Source organism: Nerophis lumbriciformis, linkage group LG01, assembly GCF_033978685.3.
Source record: "Nerophis lumbriciformis linkage group LG01, RoL_Nlum_v2.1, whole genome shotgun sequence".
In the NCBI taxonomy this organism is placed as follows: Eukaryota; Metazoa; Chordata; class Actinopteri; order Syngnathiformes; family Syngnathidae; genus Nerophis; species Nerophis lumbriciformis.
Window position 1 is genome coordinate 8,433,879 of NC_084548.2, and position 16,329 is coordinate 8,450,207.

Sequence of the window (16,329 nt, forward strand, 5' to 3'; positions counted from 1 at the left end):
TATATACTGAGCCCTCTGTAGGCTGAAAACTTTTATTTCCATCAAAAGATGTGGCATCCTTTTGTTCCTGAGACATTAAACTGTCCATATCAGTATAGATATCCGACATTTTTTTATTCACCATTGAAATCTGATGTGTTTTCAAAGTGTTCCTTTAATTTTTTGCACGGTAGGTAAAACCTGCTGGAATTGAGCCGGTTTTTAGCATAGGATTGGCAAAAAAAGTTAAAAAGCATCAGACGTTTGACTTCTTCTGGAGACTGCAATACATTGTTAGTTTATTTTGTTTTCACGAAAACAAAAAATATTTTTAATGTGTGGCGGCTATGATTTTGCTGTGGCTGTGCACCACCATCAGTTAAATTAAGGGAAAACCCTTTAAGTGCAAAAAAACCAACAAAATGTATCATTATTGTTTTCAATTGATTTTCAAAAATTATTTATTTAGAATCGGAAATTAATACAAATGTGGGTGTAAATCGGTTTAATTTGAGCACCCCTATGAATTTGTCCATTTTATACATAATTTATTTCACATTGTTTTCTGCACATATAACTATACTTTATTTTTTGATTAAGTGGGTTTACATTACTTGTGACGGGAAAAATGTATCTGGTTTTGGTCTGACCTTTTGGAACGGATTACTAACAAAATCCGAGGTGCCACCGTATAATTGTAATGTGTTTAACATCTTTGTATCACAGTACTTTATAGCGCTCAATGGAAAATCTTTAACAAAAGTCAATCATTGAAAAGGCTGGCTTAAACGGATTAACTGAACTAAACAAGGCTTTCGAGCAAATACCACAGAAAAGTTGAGAAAAATATAAAACATGGACAGGACGGGGATAAATACCTGTCCAGTATTTGTGAAACCTGCCAGTGAAAATGTACAAGGATCAGCTTTGCTACAGCCGGTAAAACCTGTGGGAGAAAAAGAGAATGATTGGTTGAATCTTACTGCATATTATATTATGTAAGGCAGGCACAGCAGGACACATTATGACCACCTCATCTTGTACTACAGGCCTAACCACTAACGGCATGCACACTAAGACATAATAATAATCCTTTTTCCTAAGTGTTAATGAGCTTCTAATACACCCAACAACGAGAGAATGTGTTGAAGATGGTGTTGTATCATGGACAATTAGATATTATGAAATCTTCCTTAAAAACATTTGATCACAATGTATGATGTGTGGGTCTTGTTGTATTGTTTCCGAACAGAAATAATATAATCTTCATTTCCTGCTCGTTAGAGTGTGAGACCACGACAAACAACTAACACAACAATCGTTGCCCGTGTGCTGCCTGACTAGACTGCACATGTGTAGAAAAAAAAACACTGGGGGCCCTTAAAATGTTGCATCGAAATGTTTTATTTCAGCAAGAAACAATGCAATAGGGTTGGAACTTGGATAAAATTTAGAATAGTACGTGTCCAGCTTGGACAGCAGTATAGATTTAGTGAAAATATGTCACAACCATTATTTACTGAAAAGCTGGCAACACAAGTAAATAAAATGTTTTGGTATATGCACATGTGAAAAATAACTCTTTGGTGAGGCTGCAGATACGTTAAATAAATGCTACATCTCAAACTAACAAGATCAAATTTGCACATTTACACTTATTTTCATCTGATATATTGTATACACAGTGAATTTAAACTGACAAAACAGCGCAATACATTATGCCAGCTAATGTAATCCTTGTATTACAGAACATTAAACAATGCTCTGTTGTTAAATAAATGACATAACTCAGCACAGTTCAAAAGACTCAGGGTGAAAAGCTCAGTTGTTCACACACACACACTCAGTGAGGCAGACAGTCTTGTTGGAGATTTGCATTTTTTTAATGAGAAACATTTTTTGGGGGGGAATATATCTCTGTGCATGTTTCCTATATCCTAGACTTGGTCTAGAGTCAATTGCAGAGATTGATTGGAAACTGGGCAAAGAATGGGAATTTATCCAGCTGTGTGAACCTCTACACAACCAAGGGTGATGCATTGTTGCATTACAATGTTCATGTTTTAGCCTTAGTAAAATATTTCAGTTAAATTTAGGGATCTCACAATTCGATTATTCTACGATTTTATTAATTATTACGATTATCAATACATCTTTTCCCCATATAGGATTTATTTTGAACAAGGTATATTAATCAAAATTCATTAAATAGAGTTAAATATCAGACAGAACGATCCAACATTTCTCACAACAGGAAGTTGCTCCTATTACACAAACTATGATCGCGGTTTTGTTGAATGTGCTCAAAAAGCACTTACAGACACATTAAAATCTTTCAACCAGGTTTTATATTTTTAAATAACTAAAATAAATAAAGACACTGTTAGAAAACCCGCTATTTTGTATGTTTTGTGTTTCTTATGCTTCACTGATAAGTTTTTTAGACTTACTATTTTGTCTGTTTTAATGGCGAGGCTTTTATTGTTTCAAACATAGGTGGGTTGCAATCACGTAACTTAAGAGGCACATCCGGCGACTTCTGGGTTTCAGGCGATGGTCTAAGCCCTATTAGGCTCCTGTTTATTTACCTCCATCAGTGCAGATTTAGGGAAATTTTGAAAGGTTTAGAGGCAAATATAAAACCGATCATAAAATAAATAGTGTATTTTTACACTCTTGAGAAAAATATTTATACCATTTATCATGACCAAGAGGTTACTGCTACCTCACTTCACTTGACACTTAGGGTATTTAAAGAAGAAAAGATTAGAGGCACATCGTGTCTTTACATTTGAGGGGTCCACAAATTACCGTAAGCATTAATCAGTGAAAGACAAAGTTGACGTGGACCTATTCGCGCTTTGGTAATGTATTTGATTGACATAACGAGTGCTGTGCTGCTGTGATCGTGACGCTAATGAAAAAAGGATAAGTTTGTTTGAAGTTGATTTCCTACTACAAATATTAGTCTCACCTATTCATGTTTGCAGTTGTTTGCATGCTGTAAAGTTCATATTTTGTCTCATTATTTAGCTATAAATGTGCCTGTTGTTCAGCATGAATCTTTGCTAGCGATATCAAGATATAGTTTATGCTGTTGAGCCTAGGAGAGATTTATTCATCTAGATTATTAATATTATTAATGTTATTTCCTTGATAGTAAGACATTTTACCAAAGATGTTATAATGTCGTCATCCGTGTCTAATAAAGCACTTGGATTTTCTGCACAACAACATAAGCTTTTAGTTTCTGTTATGAAAATAGACAACGAAAATACGGTGGATTGGACCAACAATCACAATATTTATTACTGGGACTTAAAATGTTGTTAGTTTCTTTGCACAACCAGGTCTTTGTAGTTATAATTCGGCATAACAACCACAAAAAAACACAAACTAAAGTGATATCTTGTCCTTTCTTTACATTGGGATCTGCTCTCAAACACTACTAATATAGTAGAGAATAAACTGGATTGCATGACAGAAAGTTTCTCAAATCAAATGTTTAAACAAAATTTTACAAAGTGATCTCTGCAGACACAAGCATGTTCGATTGTATCCCGCAAGATGATGAAAGTGATATTTAATTTGACGCACTTTTGTTTTTTTCGTGACTATTACTTTATGAGCCACTTCTTTCAAGGCTATGAAAGCTATTTCCTATCTCTCTATTTGAACGACTGCAACACCCAAGCACGGAACAGCAATACGGCTTTTTCTGCTCAAACTCTCCATTCACTCTCACTTGTTTTAATGCTACGCTCAAGCTAATTGATCATCGTGTGGATTAAGCTGCAAAAAAGAAAAACAGATGTGACTTCATATGCAACCCTCCTATCAGTTTTTAACGCAGCACTTTAAGATTAATTAAATGACAAGTGCGTAACAAATAAAATCTATTATCATTATTATTATTTATTATATCTAGCAGGCGTTGTGGCGTCTTACTCTGTTCAGCGGTCCTTGAATGCACCGTAAAACATCTCAGACTTGTAAACCTCTGAGTATAGAGCGGTCACTCTGTTATAAGAGAGCACAGCTTGTAGGTTCAATGAGCACGATATACTATCTTTGTTTTAATTTGGATTTTAACTTTAGATTGGGGAATATCATTTCTTATCGGGGAAAGACGTTAATGTCTCGTTTTCATGTTATCATTTAAGCAAGCGAGCTAGCGCCAGTCAATCCGTGAGTTTATCAAAGTGCAGTTATCAATGACGGTTTTTCTAAATATTTAATTTAATATGGTAACACTAACCGTCAAGAGTTTTACCGCGGATATCATTATTACTAGGGCTGCAACTAACAACTAATTTGATAATCGATTAATCTGTCGATTATTACTTCGATTAATCGATTAATAATAGGATAAAAGAGACAAACTACATTTCTATCTTTTCCAGTATTTTATTGGAAAAAAAACAGCATACTGGCACCATACTTATTTTGATTATTGTTTCTCAGCTATTTGTAAATGTTGCAGTTTATAAATAAAGGTTTATAAAAAAATTAAAATTAAAAATAAATAAATAAAAAAGTAACCTCTGCGCATGCGCATAGCATAGATCCAACGAATCGATGTCTAAATTAATCGCCAACTATTTTTTATAATCGATTAGCTGTTGCAGCCCTAATTATTACCATTTATCGTTACAGTCCTATTCAGAAGAAATAAAGCCTTCCAAACAACTGGGCAGTTATGTGTAGTAGTGTTGGAGTTTATAAAGTCGGACTGTTTCTGTGGCCATGAAAGCGTCAGGGATTGGCCCGGTGTGCGTGCGTGTGCGTGTGTGTGAGTGGGTGTGGGTGTGTTGGCGCGAGTGAAAGGACGGTTGAGTGTGGGGACATTTTTTTTGTTTTTATTGTCGTTGCTTGTGTGTAAACATGTTTCATTGGTGTGGTTATGACTGATAGTCGTCAGTATAGACGGTGTGTGGTGCGGCATGTTTAGCTATTCCTCGTCCTCCACGGATGATACGTAAAAAGAAACAGATTATTTGCCGCCATGGAGGCGAGGCTTGCTGATTTATAAGTGGCTTTGCACTGTTAAGGGAAGTTAACTGCTAGCTAGAATGCTACATTATGTTGGTACGCTTGTCGCTGTCAAATTTGCAGGCGCAGCTCGAACGTGTCATCAACTTAAATGATCAAGATTAGAGATGTCCGATAATATCGGCCTGCCGATATCGGCCGATAAATGCGTTAAAATGTAATATCGGAAATTATCGATACCGTTTTTTTTATTATCGGTATCGGTTTTTTTTTTTTATTAAATCAACATAAAAAACACAAGATACACTTACAATTACTGCACCAATTCAAAAAACCTTCCTGCCCCATTGCCCTACTCATTCACATAAAAGGGTTGTTTCTTTCTGTTATTAATATTCTGGTTCCTACATTATATATCAATATATATCAATACAGTCTGCAAGGGATACAGTCCGTAAGCACACATGATTGTGCGTGCTGCTGGTCCACTAATAGTACTAACCTTTAACACTTCATTTTACTCATTTTCATTCATTACTATTTTCTATGTACCTGTTTTCATATTGTTTTACTTTCTTTTTTATTCAAGAAAATGGTTTTAATTTATTTTTCTTATTTTATTTATTTATTTATTTTTAAAAGTACCTTATCTTCACCATACCTGGTTGTCCAAATTAGGCATAATAATGTGTTAATTCCACGACTGTATATATCGCTTGATATCGGTATCGGTTGATATCGGTAATTAAAGAGTTGGACAATATCGGAATATCGGATATCGGCAAAAAGCCATTATCGGACATCCCTAATCAAGATATAGCAATAGTAATAAAAAATCTCCATCCATCCATCCATCTTCTTCCTCTTATCTGAGGTCGGGTCGCGGGGGCAGCAGCCTAAGCAGTGAAGCCCAGACTTCCCTCTTCCCAGCCACTTCGTCCAGCTCTTCCCGGGGGATCCCGAGGCGTTCCCAGGCCAGCCGGGAGACAGTCTTCCCAACGTGTCCTGGGTCTTCCCCGTAGCCTCCTACCGGTCGGACGTTTCCTAAACACCTCCCTAGGGAGCCGTTCGGGTGGCATCCTGACCAGATGCCCGAACCACCTCATCTGGCTCCTCTCCATGTGGAGGAGCAGCGGCTTTACTTTGAGCTCCCCCCGGATGACAGAGCTTCTCACCCTATCTCGGCGGAGGAAACTCATTTCGGCCCCTTGTACCTGTGATCTTGTCCTTTCGGTCATAACCCCAAGCTCATGACCATAGGTGAGGATGGGAACGTAGATCGACCGGTAAATTGAGAGCTTTGCCATCTGGCTCAGCTCCTTCTTCACCACAACGGATCGATACAGCGTCCGCATTACTGAAGACGCCGCACCGATCCGCCTGTCGACCTCACGATCCACTCTTCCCTCAATCGTGAACAAGACTCCTAGATACTTGAACTCCTCCACTAATAAAAAATATTGTCAACCAAATTTATATAATTTACATCGTATATCGTCTAAATTGCGCAACCCTGATAACCATACATCTCAGAATCTTTGTATCGTCACACCCGTAGTTGGCATCACGTGAGATGGCGCTGCACGTACATGCGGAATGTTTGGATGTAGGAAAGCAGCAAGTAGAGCACTCTTACCTTCAGTGCAACAGCCACAATGTTGACCTCCTCACTGAGCACCCGTTGGCTCTCCTTGTACGTCAGACACGTGAACAGATACTCCTCCGGATCAAAGGAGTCGGCACCCTGTTGCTCCACGTCGCCGGCCACGCCGTCATAGTAGGTTTCAATGTCCCCTTGGTCTTCCTCATCCCCGCCGTCGTCGTCCTCATCCTCCTCTTCAGAGTTCACTCCAAAGTCTTCCTCGTTGCTGTCAGACGCCTGGCTGTTCATGTCCACAGACATCCAGTCGACGCACTCAGCCACCCGGACAGGTAGACGGCGCGCCTACCTGTCGGATCCTTGTGGTCTCCGATCGATTGGACGAAATGGCTTGTAGAGGCTCCGACTCTTCCACCCACAGGTCCTGATGATGGCGTCGGTGTTCAGAGACACCCTGGCACCCGGCGTGTCTGAGCCACGTGGCGTTCGAGCTCAGCAGCAGCGGAAGAAACAGAAGAAGTTGCACTCCCCGTCACTCATTTGGAACGCTGGTTTTCGGGGCTTATCCGAGAAAAGGACCAAACTGGGAAAAAAAGTAACTTAAGTTTAGGGAGACAAACAACTTTATACTCAAACTTACAATAATAGAAGAACCCATGAGGACCCCCAAGTTGCTTGTTAAGAAAAAATGTGCCTAAATCACACAAAACTTTGCGTTAAAGGGGAACATTATCACCAGACCTATGTAAGCGTCAATATATACCTTGATGTTGCAGAAAAAAGACCATATATTTTTTAACCGATTTCCGGACTCTAAATGGGTGAATTTTGGCGAATTAAACGTCTTTCTATTATTCGCTCTCGGAGCGATGACGTCACAACGTGACGTCACATCGGGAAGCAATCCGCTATTTTCTCACTTTCGTCGGTGTGTTGTCGGAGGGTGTAACAACACGAACAGGGACGGATTCAAGTTGCACCAGTGGCCCAAAGATGCGAAGGTGGCAAGAAATTGGACGACATTAGTTCAAAATACGAGGCTGTGGGGAAAGCTGACGAAATGATCAGTCGTTTGTTCCGCACACTTTACCGACGAAAGCTATGCTACGACAGAGATGGCAAGAATGTGTGGATATCCTGCGACACTCAAAGCAGATGCTGACATCAACTCCAAAACTGGACAGATCAGCTTTCCGGAAAAGAGAGCGGATGAGGGTATGTCTACAGAATATATTAATTGATGAAAACTTTATTCATTACTCTCGGTTTTACGTAAATTATTATACATAAACTGTGTTTACCAATAATTTAGCTTAAAAACATTTATTTTTTTCAATCATTCGAGTACATTCAGGTAGTCTTGTGTAATGCAGTATTTTGTGTCTATTTAGGTATGGTTAACCTGAGTGCTGAAATCGTGGAAAAATATATGTTCTTAGCGCGCCTGAAATGGGGTCTGCACTCTCAAAGTGCATGTTGTTGCCAAATGTATTTCATATGCTGTAAACCTAGTTCATAGTTGTTAGTTTCCTTTAATGCCAAACAAACACATACCAATCGTTGGTTAGAAGGCGATCGCCGAATTCGTCCTCGCTTTCTCCCGTGTCGCTGGCTGTCGTGTCATTTTCGTCGGTTTCGCTTGCATACGGTTCAAACCGATATTGCTCAATAGCTTCGGTTTCTTCTTCAATTTCGTTTTCGCTACCTGCCTCCACACTACAACCATCCGTTTCAATACATGCGTAATCTGTTGAATCGCTTAAACCGCTGAAATCCGAGTCTGAATCCGAGCTAATGTCGCTATACCTTGCTGTTCTTTCCGCCATGTTTGTTTGTATTGGCATCACTGTGTGACGTCACAGGAAAATGGACGGGTGTATATAACGATGGTTAAAATCAGGCACTTTGAAGCTTTTTTTTAGGGATATTGCATGATGGGTAAAATTTTGAAAAAAACTTCGAAAAATAAAATAAGCCACTGGGAACTGATTTTTAATGGTTTTAACCCTTCTGAAATTGTGATAATGTTCTCCTTTAAGTTTGAACGCCTTCAAAAGCATACTGCAGCAAGAGCTCTGTTTAGCAAATATCAAGTAATTATTTACCTCCGCCAGGAGGTTATGTAATTGTTGCTGTTTGATTGATTGATTGAATTATTTATTTCAAACCTGCACAGTACAACACACACTTTTTTTTTTAAACATTTTGGCAGGGACATTTATGCAAGGCTTGAAAAGGGGTTGGATGAAGCAAATGCTTATAATATCCCAACCCCTCTCACTCATTCCACATTTAACATAAACAATATAATACAAGAACAATACTATACAAACAAAAACAAGAAAAGCTCCTGTACACTAACAATACAATAGTACCACTGTTACTATAAAACAAGACAAGACGAGACAAAACACACACACACACACACACACACATACACACACACACAGGCCCAAACACTCTCTGACCATCAGTTAGTTAACGACATTAACGAAAAAGTTATGGACGGATTTTCGTGAAACTTTCAGGAAATGTCCTTGGGCCTGATCCAGAGGGTGTGTGTGTGTGCTAGTGGTCCTGTAGAGACAAAGATAGTGGAGACAGACAAGAGTGTTCACTCCATGTATGTTATTCCTTAGTAGATGTGCGGTAATAGTCAACTTTTAAAAGCATCGCAATTAGGTCATGGAAGATTATAAAATTGATTAGTAAACGTCAATAATTGGTAATAGATTTATTTATTGTAAATAAAGTAATGCGTACAGCTCTAAAATTTGGCTGACTGCAGTGAGCCACCTCACCGAGCGAACCAACCAGCTCCTTTATTATAGGGCACTTATGTTCCAGTTTTGCACACATTTTGATGAATATCATAAATGTGATGGGAACTTCTTATTACAAATGCACTGTTTTTAAAAGTTGCAAGTTATAAAGGTGTATTTAGTGAAACCAAACGTAAAACTGCATTAATATACATAGATTAAAGATGCATCAATAACTCAATTTTTAATCGAATCGTAGCTCCTGAATCGTAATCGAATCATGAGGTGTCCAAAGATTTCTACCTCTATTCCTTAGAGATAGATCAAAAACTGGGTGGGTGGATTTTCATCTACTTTTCAGGAAATGTCCAAAATGGGTCAGGCAGGATCTCATGACATTGTGGGGCTGATTCGTATAATTTTTTACCACGTTACCCTATGAGCTTCAACTTCTGTGTGTGTGTGTGTGTGTGTGTGTGTGTGTATGTCAGTCTCCCCACCTCCACCAACAGAGGCAGAGACATTCGATGATTGACAAGAGGCTTCACTCAGTTTATTTCATTTCATTTGGATTCTGGACTTCATTACTTCACTCAAAGTTCGATATACATATAACGTAATTTTCTATGTAACGCGAGCTTGCCATGGACACCAAATTTTCCTCCGTTTTTTTCCACCAGAGTCCCTTGCATTGTTTTTTCACCAAATTATTGTGTATTTACAAACTTACATTGTAAATATTTATGAAAGTCTACAAAAAAAAAAAAATATATATATATATATATATATATATATACCGTATTTTCTGCACTATAAGGCACACCGGATTATAAGGCGCACCTTCAATGAATGGAATATTTCAAAACTTTGTTCACATATAAGGCGCACCGGATTATAAGGCGCACCTATGCATCCATTAGATGGAGCTGCGCTAAAGGGAATGTCAACAAAACAGTCAGATAGGTCAGTCAAACTTTATTAACATATTACAAGCCAGCGTTCTAACAACTCTGTTCACTCCCAAATGTTAATGTCACACAACCCAACACACAAAATAAACATTTAAAGCTCACTTTCTGAAGTTATTCCTCATCCACAAATCCCTCGAATTCTTCTTCTTCAGTGTCCGAATTAAATAGTTGGGTGAATACGGCATCCAAAATGCCCGGCTCCGTCTCGCCGAAGTCATTAATGGAGTCAGTGTTGCTGCTGTTGTCTAACAGTTCAGTGACAATTCCTGTCTTCCTGAAAGCTCGGACCACAGTTGAGACTGATATATTAAAGTTAAAGTACCAATGATTGTCACACACACAGTAGGTGTGGGAAATTATTCTCTGCATTTGATCCATCACCCTTGATCACCCCCAATTGAGATGGTTTGGTCACACCTCCACTGCCTCACTGGCGTAAGCGCACTGGCAGGCAACTGAAGTCCTGGGCAATGACGATACCATCAAGGAGGACCTCTCGGGTCCACAGGTTGTCGGCCTGCGCCGGTGGAACCAAGACCATCTGCTGTGACCTCGCACATGACCGCCGTACGTGGGCTGCCATGGTTCGGGATGTTGTCAGGGGCACCTACTGGTGGATAGTACCCGCCCCGTTCTGTGACGTGGTAGCACAGTCCACCATTCACGTCAAGTCACATGGGGGCACTATCCACCAAGAAGGTTTAGGCAGCCCATCTATGCACATAACTTTTTCGAAAAGGGTAAAAAATAAGCATTATATATATCTATATGATGCACTCACGGACATAACGTGATCGTTATTTTTTGGAACCCAACAACCGCATTATATCGAACTTTGAGTGTATTAAGAGATAGGGCCTGTCAGAAGTCTGAGTGCTTTTGTAGTTGCCTCGGATTTGCTTTTTTCCCCCCTGACACTAACTGCAAAATAAGGACCTGCTTCAACAAGCAATGTTGTAATAATGGTCACGGTTTGTTTGTTTTCGTAGTTACACTAAAGTGTTTACACTTGCGCATGTCCGAAATTAAGTATGCAGAAGCAGAGCTCAATTAAATCTTAGGCTCGTTCAAAGAAATGTGACGTAAGCAGATTCCTATTCAAAGGAGTGTCAATTATTTTATCCAGCATGCCTCGTCCTGCACAAAAACAAATGTTGCTGTATAATGTGTTGTCCCACATATTATTGCTGATAAACTATATTATTGCCAGCTTTACTTCAAAACAAAATAAAAAACTAAAATACTCATTGTATGCAAGTATCCTTTTACAAACACAATAAACATTTCTCATCGTATTTTTTATTGTAATTGGAAGGTTTATAATCTTACTTTCAATTATGTGAAATAAGTCAACAAACAAAAATAACGTGCAGTTTCCCCCTAGCTTTTCCTGGATTGGGTGGTTTGTTTTGTTGTCTTTTTTGCTGCCAACACTTTGGGCAAGCTGGCTCAATCATCCGTGTTGATGGACTCATCTTGCTCATTTGGTTTGAATCCGAAATATTCCCACACACATATTAGGCGTTGCAATCAATTTTTTCCTCCTAATTTTTAGTTACTTTGCCGTGCTTCTCACGAGCGAGTATAGCGCCTGATAAGGCTTTGTTTGTGCATCTTGTGTCAGTTTATCTGTGTGTCTGCAGTCCAACCTCTGCCCACTGAGACAAAGATTGGATGGCTCTCAAGAGGGTTTGGTCCATTCATTTAATGATGCTATTAAACGCATTGTGAGGGTTTGCTGGGAACGCCTGGCAGAGTCTCCTGTCAGAGAGAGTTTCAATTCCCACCTCCGGAAGAACTTTGAACATGTCACGAGGGAGGCACTAGACATTGAGTCCGAGTGGACGATGTTCCGTGCCTCTGTTGTCGAGGCGGCCGATTGGAGCTGTGGCCGCAAGGTGGTTGGTGTCTGTCGTGGCGGTAATCCTAGAACCCGCTGGTGTCCACCAGCGGTAAGGGATGCCGTCAAGCTGAAGAAAGAGTCCTATCGGGCTCTTTTGGCTCATAGGACTCCGGAGGCAGCAGACAGGTACCGACAGGCCAAGCGATGTGCGGCTTCGGCGGTCGCGGAGGCAAAAACTCGGACATGGGAGGAGTTCGGGGAAGCCATGGAAAACGACTTCCGGACGGCTTCGAAGCGATTCTGGACCACCATCCGCCGCCTCAGGAAGGGGAAGCAGTGCAGTATCAACACCGTGTATGGTGAGGATGGCGTTCTGCTGACCTCGACTGCGGATGTTGTGGATCGGTGGAGGGAATACTTCGAAGACCTCTTCAATCCTACCAGCACGTCTTCCTACGAGGAAGCAGGGGCTGGGGAATCTGTGGTGGGCTCTCCTATTTCTGGGGCTGAGGTTGCCGAGGTAGTTTAAAAAGCTCCTCGGTGACAAGGCCCCGGGGGTGGATGAGATCCGCCCGGAGTTCCTTAAAGCTTTGGATGTTGTGGGGCTGTCTTGGTTGACAAGACTCTGCAACATCGCGTGGACATCGGGGGCGGTACCTCTGGATTGGCAGACCGGGGTGGTGGTTCCTCTCTTTAAGAAGGGGAACCGGAGGGTGTGTTCCAACTATCGTGGGATCACACTCCTCAGCCTTCCCGGTAAGGTCTATTCAGGTGTACTGGAGAGGAGGCTACGCCGGATAGTCGAACCTCGGATTCAGGAAGAACAGTGTGGTTTTCGTCCTGGTCGTGGAACTGTGGACCAGCTCTATACTCTCGGCAGGGTCCTTGAGGGTGCATGGGAGTTTGCTCAACCAGTCTACATGTGCTTTGTGGACTTGGAGAAGGCATTCGACCGTGTACCCCGGGAAGTCCTGTGGGGAGTGCTCAGAGAGTATGGGGTAACGGACTGTCTTATTGTGGCGGTTCGCTCCCTGTATAATCAATGTCAGAGCTTGGTCCGCATTGCCGGCAGTAAGTCGGACCCGTTTCCAGTGAGGGTTGGACTCCGCCAGGGCTGCCCTTTGTCACCGATTCTGTTCATAACCTTTATGGACAGAATTTCTAGGCGCAGTCAAGGCGTTGAGGGTATCTGGTTTGGTGGCTGCAGGATTAGGTCTCTGCTTTTTGCAGATGATGTGGTCCTGATGGCTTCATCTGGCCAAGATCTTCAGCCCTCACTGGATCGGTTCGCAGCCGAGTGTGAAGCGACTGGGATGGGAATCAGCACCTCCAAATCCGAGCCCATGGTTCTCACCCGGAAAAGGGTGGAGTGCCATCTCCGGGTTGGGGAGGAGATCTTGCCCCAAGTGGAGGAGTTCAAGTACCTCGGAGTCTTGTTCACGAGTGAGGGAAGAGTGGATCGTGAGATCGACAGGCGTCTTCAGTAATGCGGACGCTGTATAAATCCGTTGTGGTGAAGAAGGAGCTGAGCCAGAAGGCAAAGCTCTCGATTTACTGGTCAATCTACGTTCCCATCCTCACCTATGGTCATGAGCTTTGGGTCATGACCGAAAGGACAAGATCACGGGTACAAGCGGCCGAAATGAGTTTCCTCCGCCGTGTGGCGGGGCTCTCCCTTAGAGATAGGGTGAGAAGCTCTGTCATCTGGGGGGAGCTCAAAGTAAAGCCGCTGCTCCTCCACATCGAGAGGAGCCAGATGAGGTGGTTCGGGCATCTGGTCAGGATGCCACCCGAACGCCTCCCTCGGGAGGTGTTTCGAGCACGTCCGACCGGTAGGAGGCCACGGGGAAGACCCAGGACACATTGGGAAGACTATGTCTCCCGGCTGGCCTGGGAACGCCTCGGGATCCCCCGGGAGGGGCTGGACGAAGTGGCTGGGGAGAGGGAAGTCTGGGCTTCCCTGCTTAAGCTGCTGCCCCCGCGACCCGACCTCGAATAAGCGGAAGAAGATGGATGGATGGATGGATGCTATTATTAAATAAATGTGCCTGGGTACTGAGAGCGGTGCACAGAGTGAACACTCTTGTAAACTGTTTGAAAGCAAGAGGCAAAGACAACCAAACACACATAGACATGGCAAGTTACTGAATTAATTTTCATTTATCATTCCATCCATTGATCCACCGGCTCAGGCCTTGGCATGCCCACACGTGACATTACTCACTATTAAAGTTAATGTTATGTTTTGCAGGGGTCTAATTCTTTTAACACTTGTGTAAGGATAAAAAAAAAGTTTTTAAAAACAGAAATGTGAGGTAATTTATGACGGAAATCGTTTTCACGCTATGGCTTTGTCATCAAAAGGTAAGACTGAGAGGTAAGCTTATTTTTACGCTTGTAAAAACAACACAAGTGGTCTCGGGAGTACCTAGAAAATAAATGCAAATGATGTGTTAATAAAAGGTTGATAGCCACAGTTTGACCCTAGAACTGATTATTACCATTTGCATTATTTTGTGTGGTGATAATATTACATTTCAAACAGCTAGTGTTCAACCTTAGACGTTCTGTTCCCTTATTAAGTTTCATAGGACATTTTTTTTTACATAATGGCTTTGTATCAGACTTGATGCCATGTAGACATGACAAATGAAAAGGCTAGCAGTTGCATCATGACCACCTCATGCCCTTTACACATGAGGACTCACTGCCCTAAGTGATAACAACATGACCTTACAACAAAATAACACTGAGCCTCCAGGAAGGACACGTGCGTCATTCACGTGTCAACTGAGTTTAATCGATCCTTACAGCGGCAAAGGAAAGCATGAGATTAAAAGTGGTAATTTTTCATAATGCATTCATTTGTTTACAATTTTACACCTCCTCCTGCAGCCATATCTACACTGGTTTTAAGTCGTGTTATTCTTGTCCTTATCTTGGCAGTGTACTACATTGGACATGTGCGGGATGAAGGCCATGTGTCTGAGGGTTTTAGAGGATTAGTAGAACAAGCTTTAGCTTTAAAAGGGGATAAGAAGACGCACACCTGTACTGCAGTTAAAGGGGAACATTATCACAATTTCAGAATGGTTAAAATCTTTAAAAATCAGTTCCCAGTGGCTTATTATATTTTTCGAAGTTTTTTTCAAAATTTTACCCATCACGCAATATCCCTAAAAAAAGCTTCAAAGTGCCTGATTTTAACCATCGTTATAAACACCCGTCCATTTTCCTGTGACGTCACATAGTGAAGCAAACACAAACAAACATGGCGGAAAGAACAGCAAGCTATAGCGACATTAGCTCGGATTCAGACTCGGATTTCAGCGGCTTAAGCGATTCAACAGATTACGCATGTATTGAAACGGATGGTTGTAGTGTGGAGGCAGGTAGCGAAAACGAAATTGAAGAAGAAACTGAAGCTATTGAGCCATATCGGTTTGAACCGTATGCAAGCGAAACCGATGAAAACGACACGATAGCCAGCGACACGGGAGAAAGCGAGGACGAATTCGGCGATCGCCTTCTAACCAACGATTGGTATGTGTTTGTTTGGCATTAAAGGAAACTAACAAATATGAACTAGGTTTACAGCATATGAAATACATTTGGCAACAACATGCACTTTGAGAGTGCAGACAGCCCAATTTTCATCAATTAATATATTCTGGAGACATACCCTCATCCGCGCTCTTTTCCTGAAAGCTGATCTGTCCAGTTTTGGAGTTGATGTCAGCAGGCCAGGGAAGCTAGGGTCGATAGGGGGTTTAGCTCGCTCGTCTGCGGGAACAAACTGCCGCCATTTCTTGCCGTGCTACCGAAGTCCTTTGTCCCTGAATTGCTCACACACTCCGGCAGATTCAATGGGGGTCTGGCGGCAGATTTCTTTGACTTTATCGTTGGAAATCCATCTGCTTTGAGTGTCGCAGGATATCCACACATTCTTGCCATCTCTGTCTTAGCATAGCTTTCGTCGGTAAAGTGTGCGGAACAAACGTCCAATTTCTTGCCACTTTCGCATCTTTGGGCCACTGGTGCAACTTGAATCCGTCCCTGTTCGTGTTGTTACACCCTCCGACAACACACCGACGAGGCATGATGTCTCCAAGGTACGGAAAACAGTCGAAAAAACGGAAAATAACAGAGCTGATTTGACTCGGTGTTTGAGAAAATGGCGGA

The 16,329-nt window shown here is 41.6% G+C and overlaps 1 protein-coding gene across 1 annotated transcript in view; it reads right to left on the reverse strand.

Annotated features, from left to right (window-relative positions):
• The window catches only part of arih2 (ariadne homolog 2 (Drosophila)), a 56,756-nt gene that overhangs the window by 26,469 nt on the left and 13,958 nt on the right, over nucleotides 1-16,329 (reverse strand). Inside the window, exons 2-3 of the mRNA XM_061974423.1 lie at nucleotides 6,608-7,154; nucleotides 858-925 (exon numbers count right to left, since the gene is read on the reverse strand). Of these exons, the coding sequence (XP_061830407.1) occupies nucleotides 858-925; nucleotides 6,608-6,874 (335 nt within the window). The 5' untranslated portion in view covers nucleotides 6,875-7,154. The remainder of the gene's footprint in view (nucleotides 1-857; nucleotides 926-6,607; nucleotides 7,155-16,329) is intronic.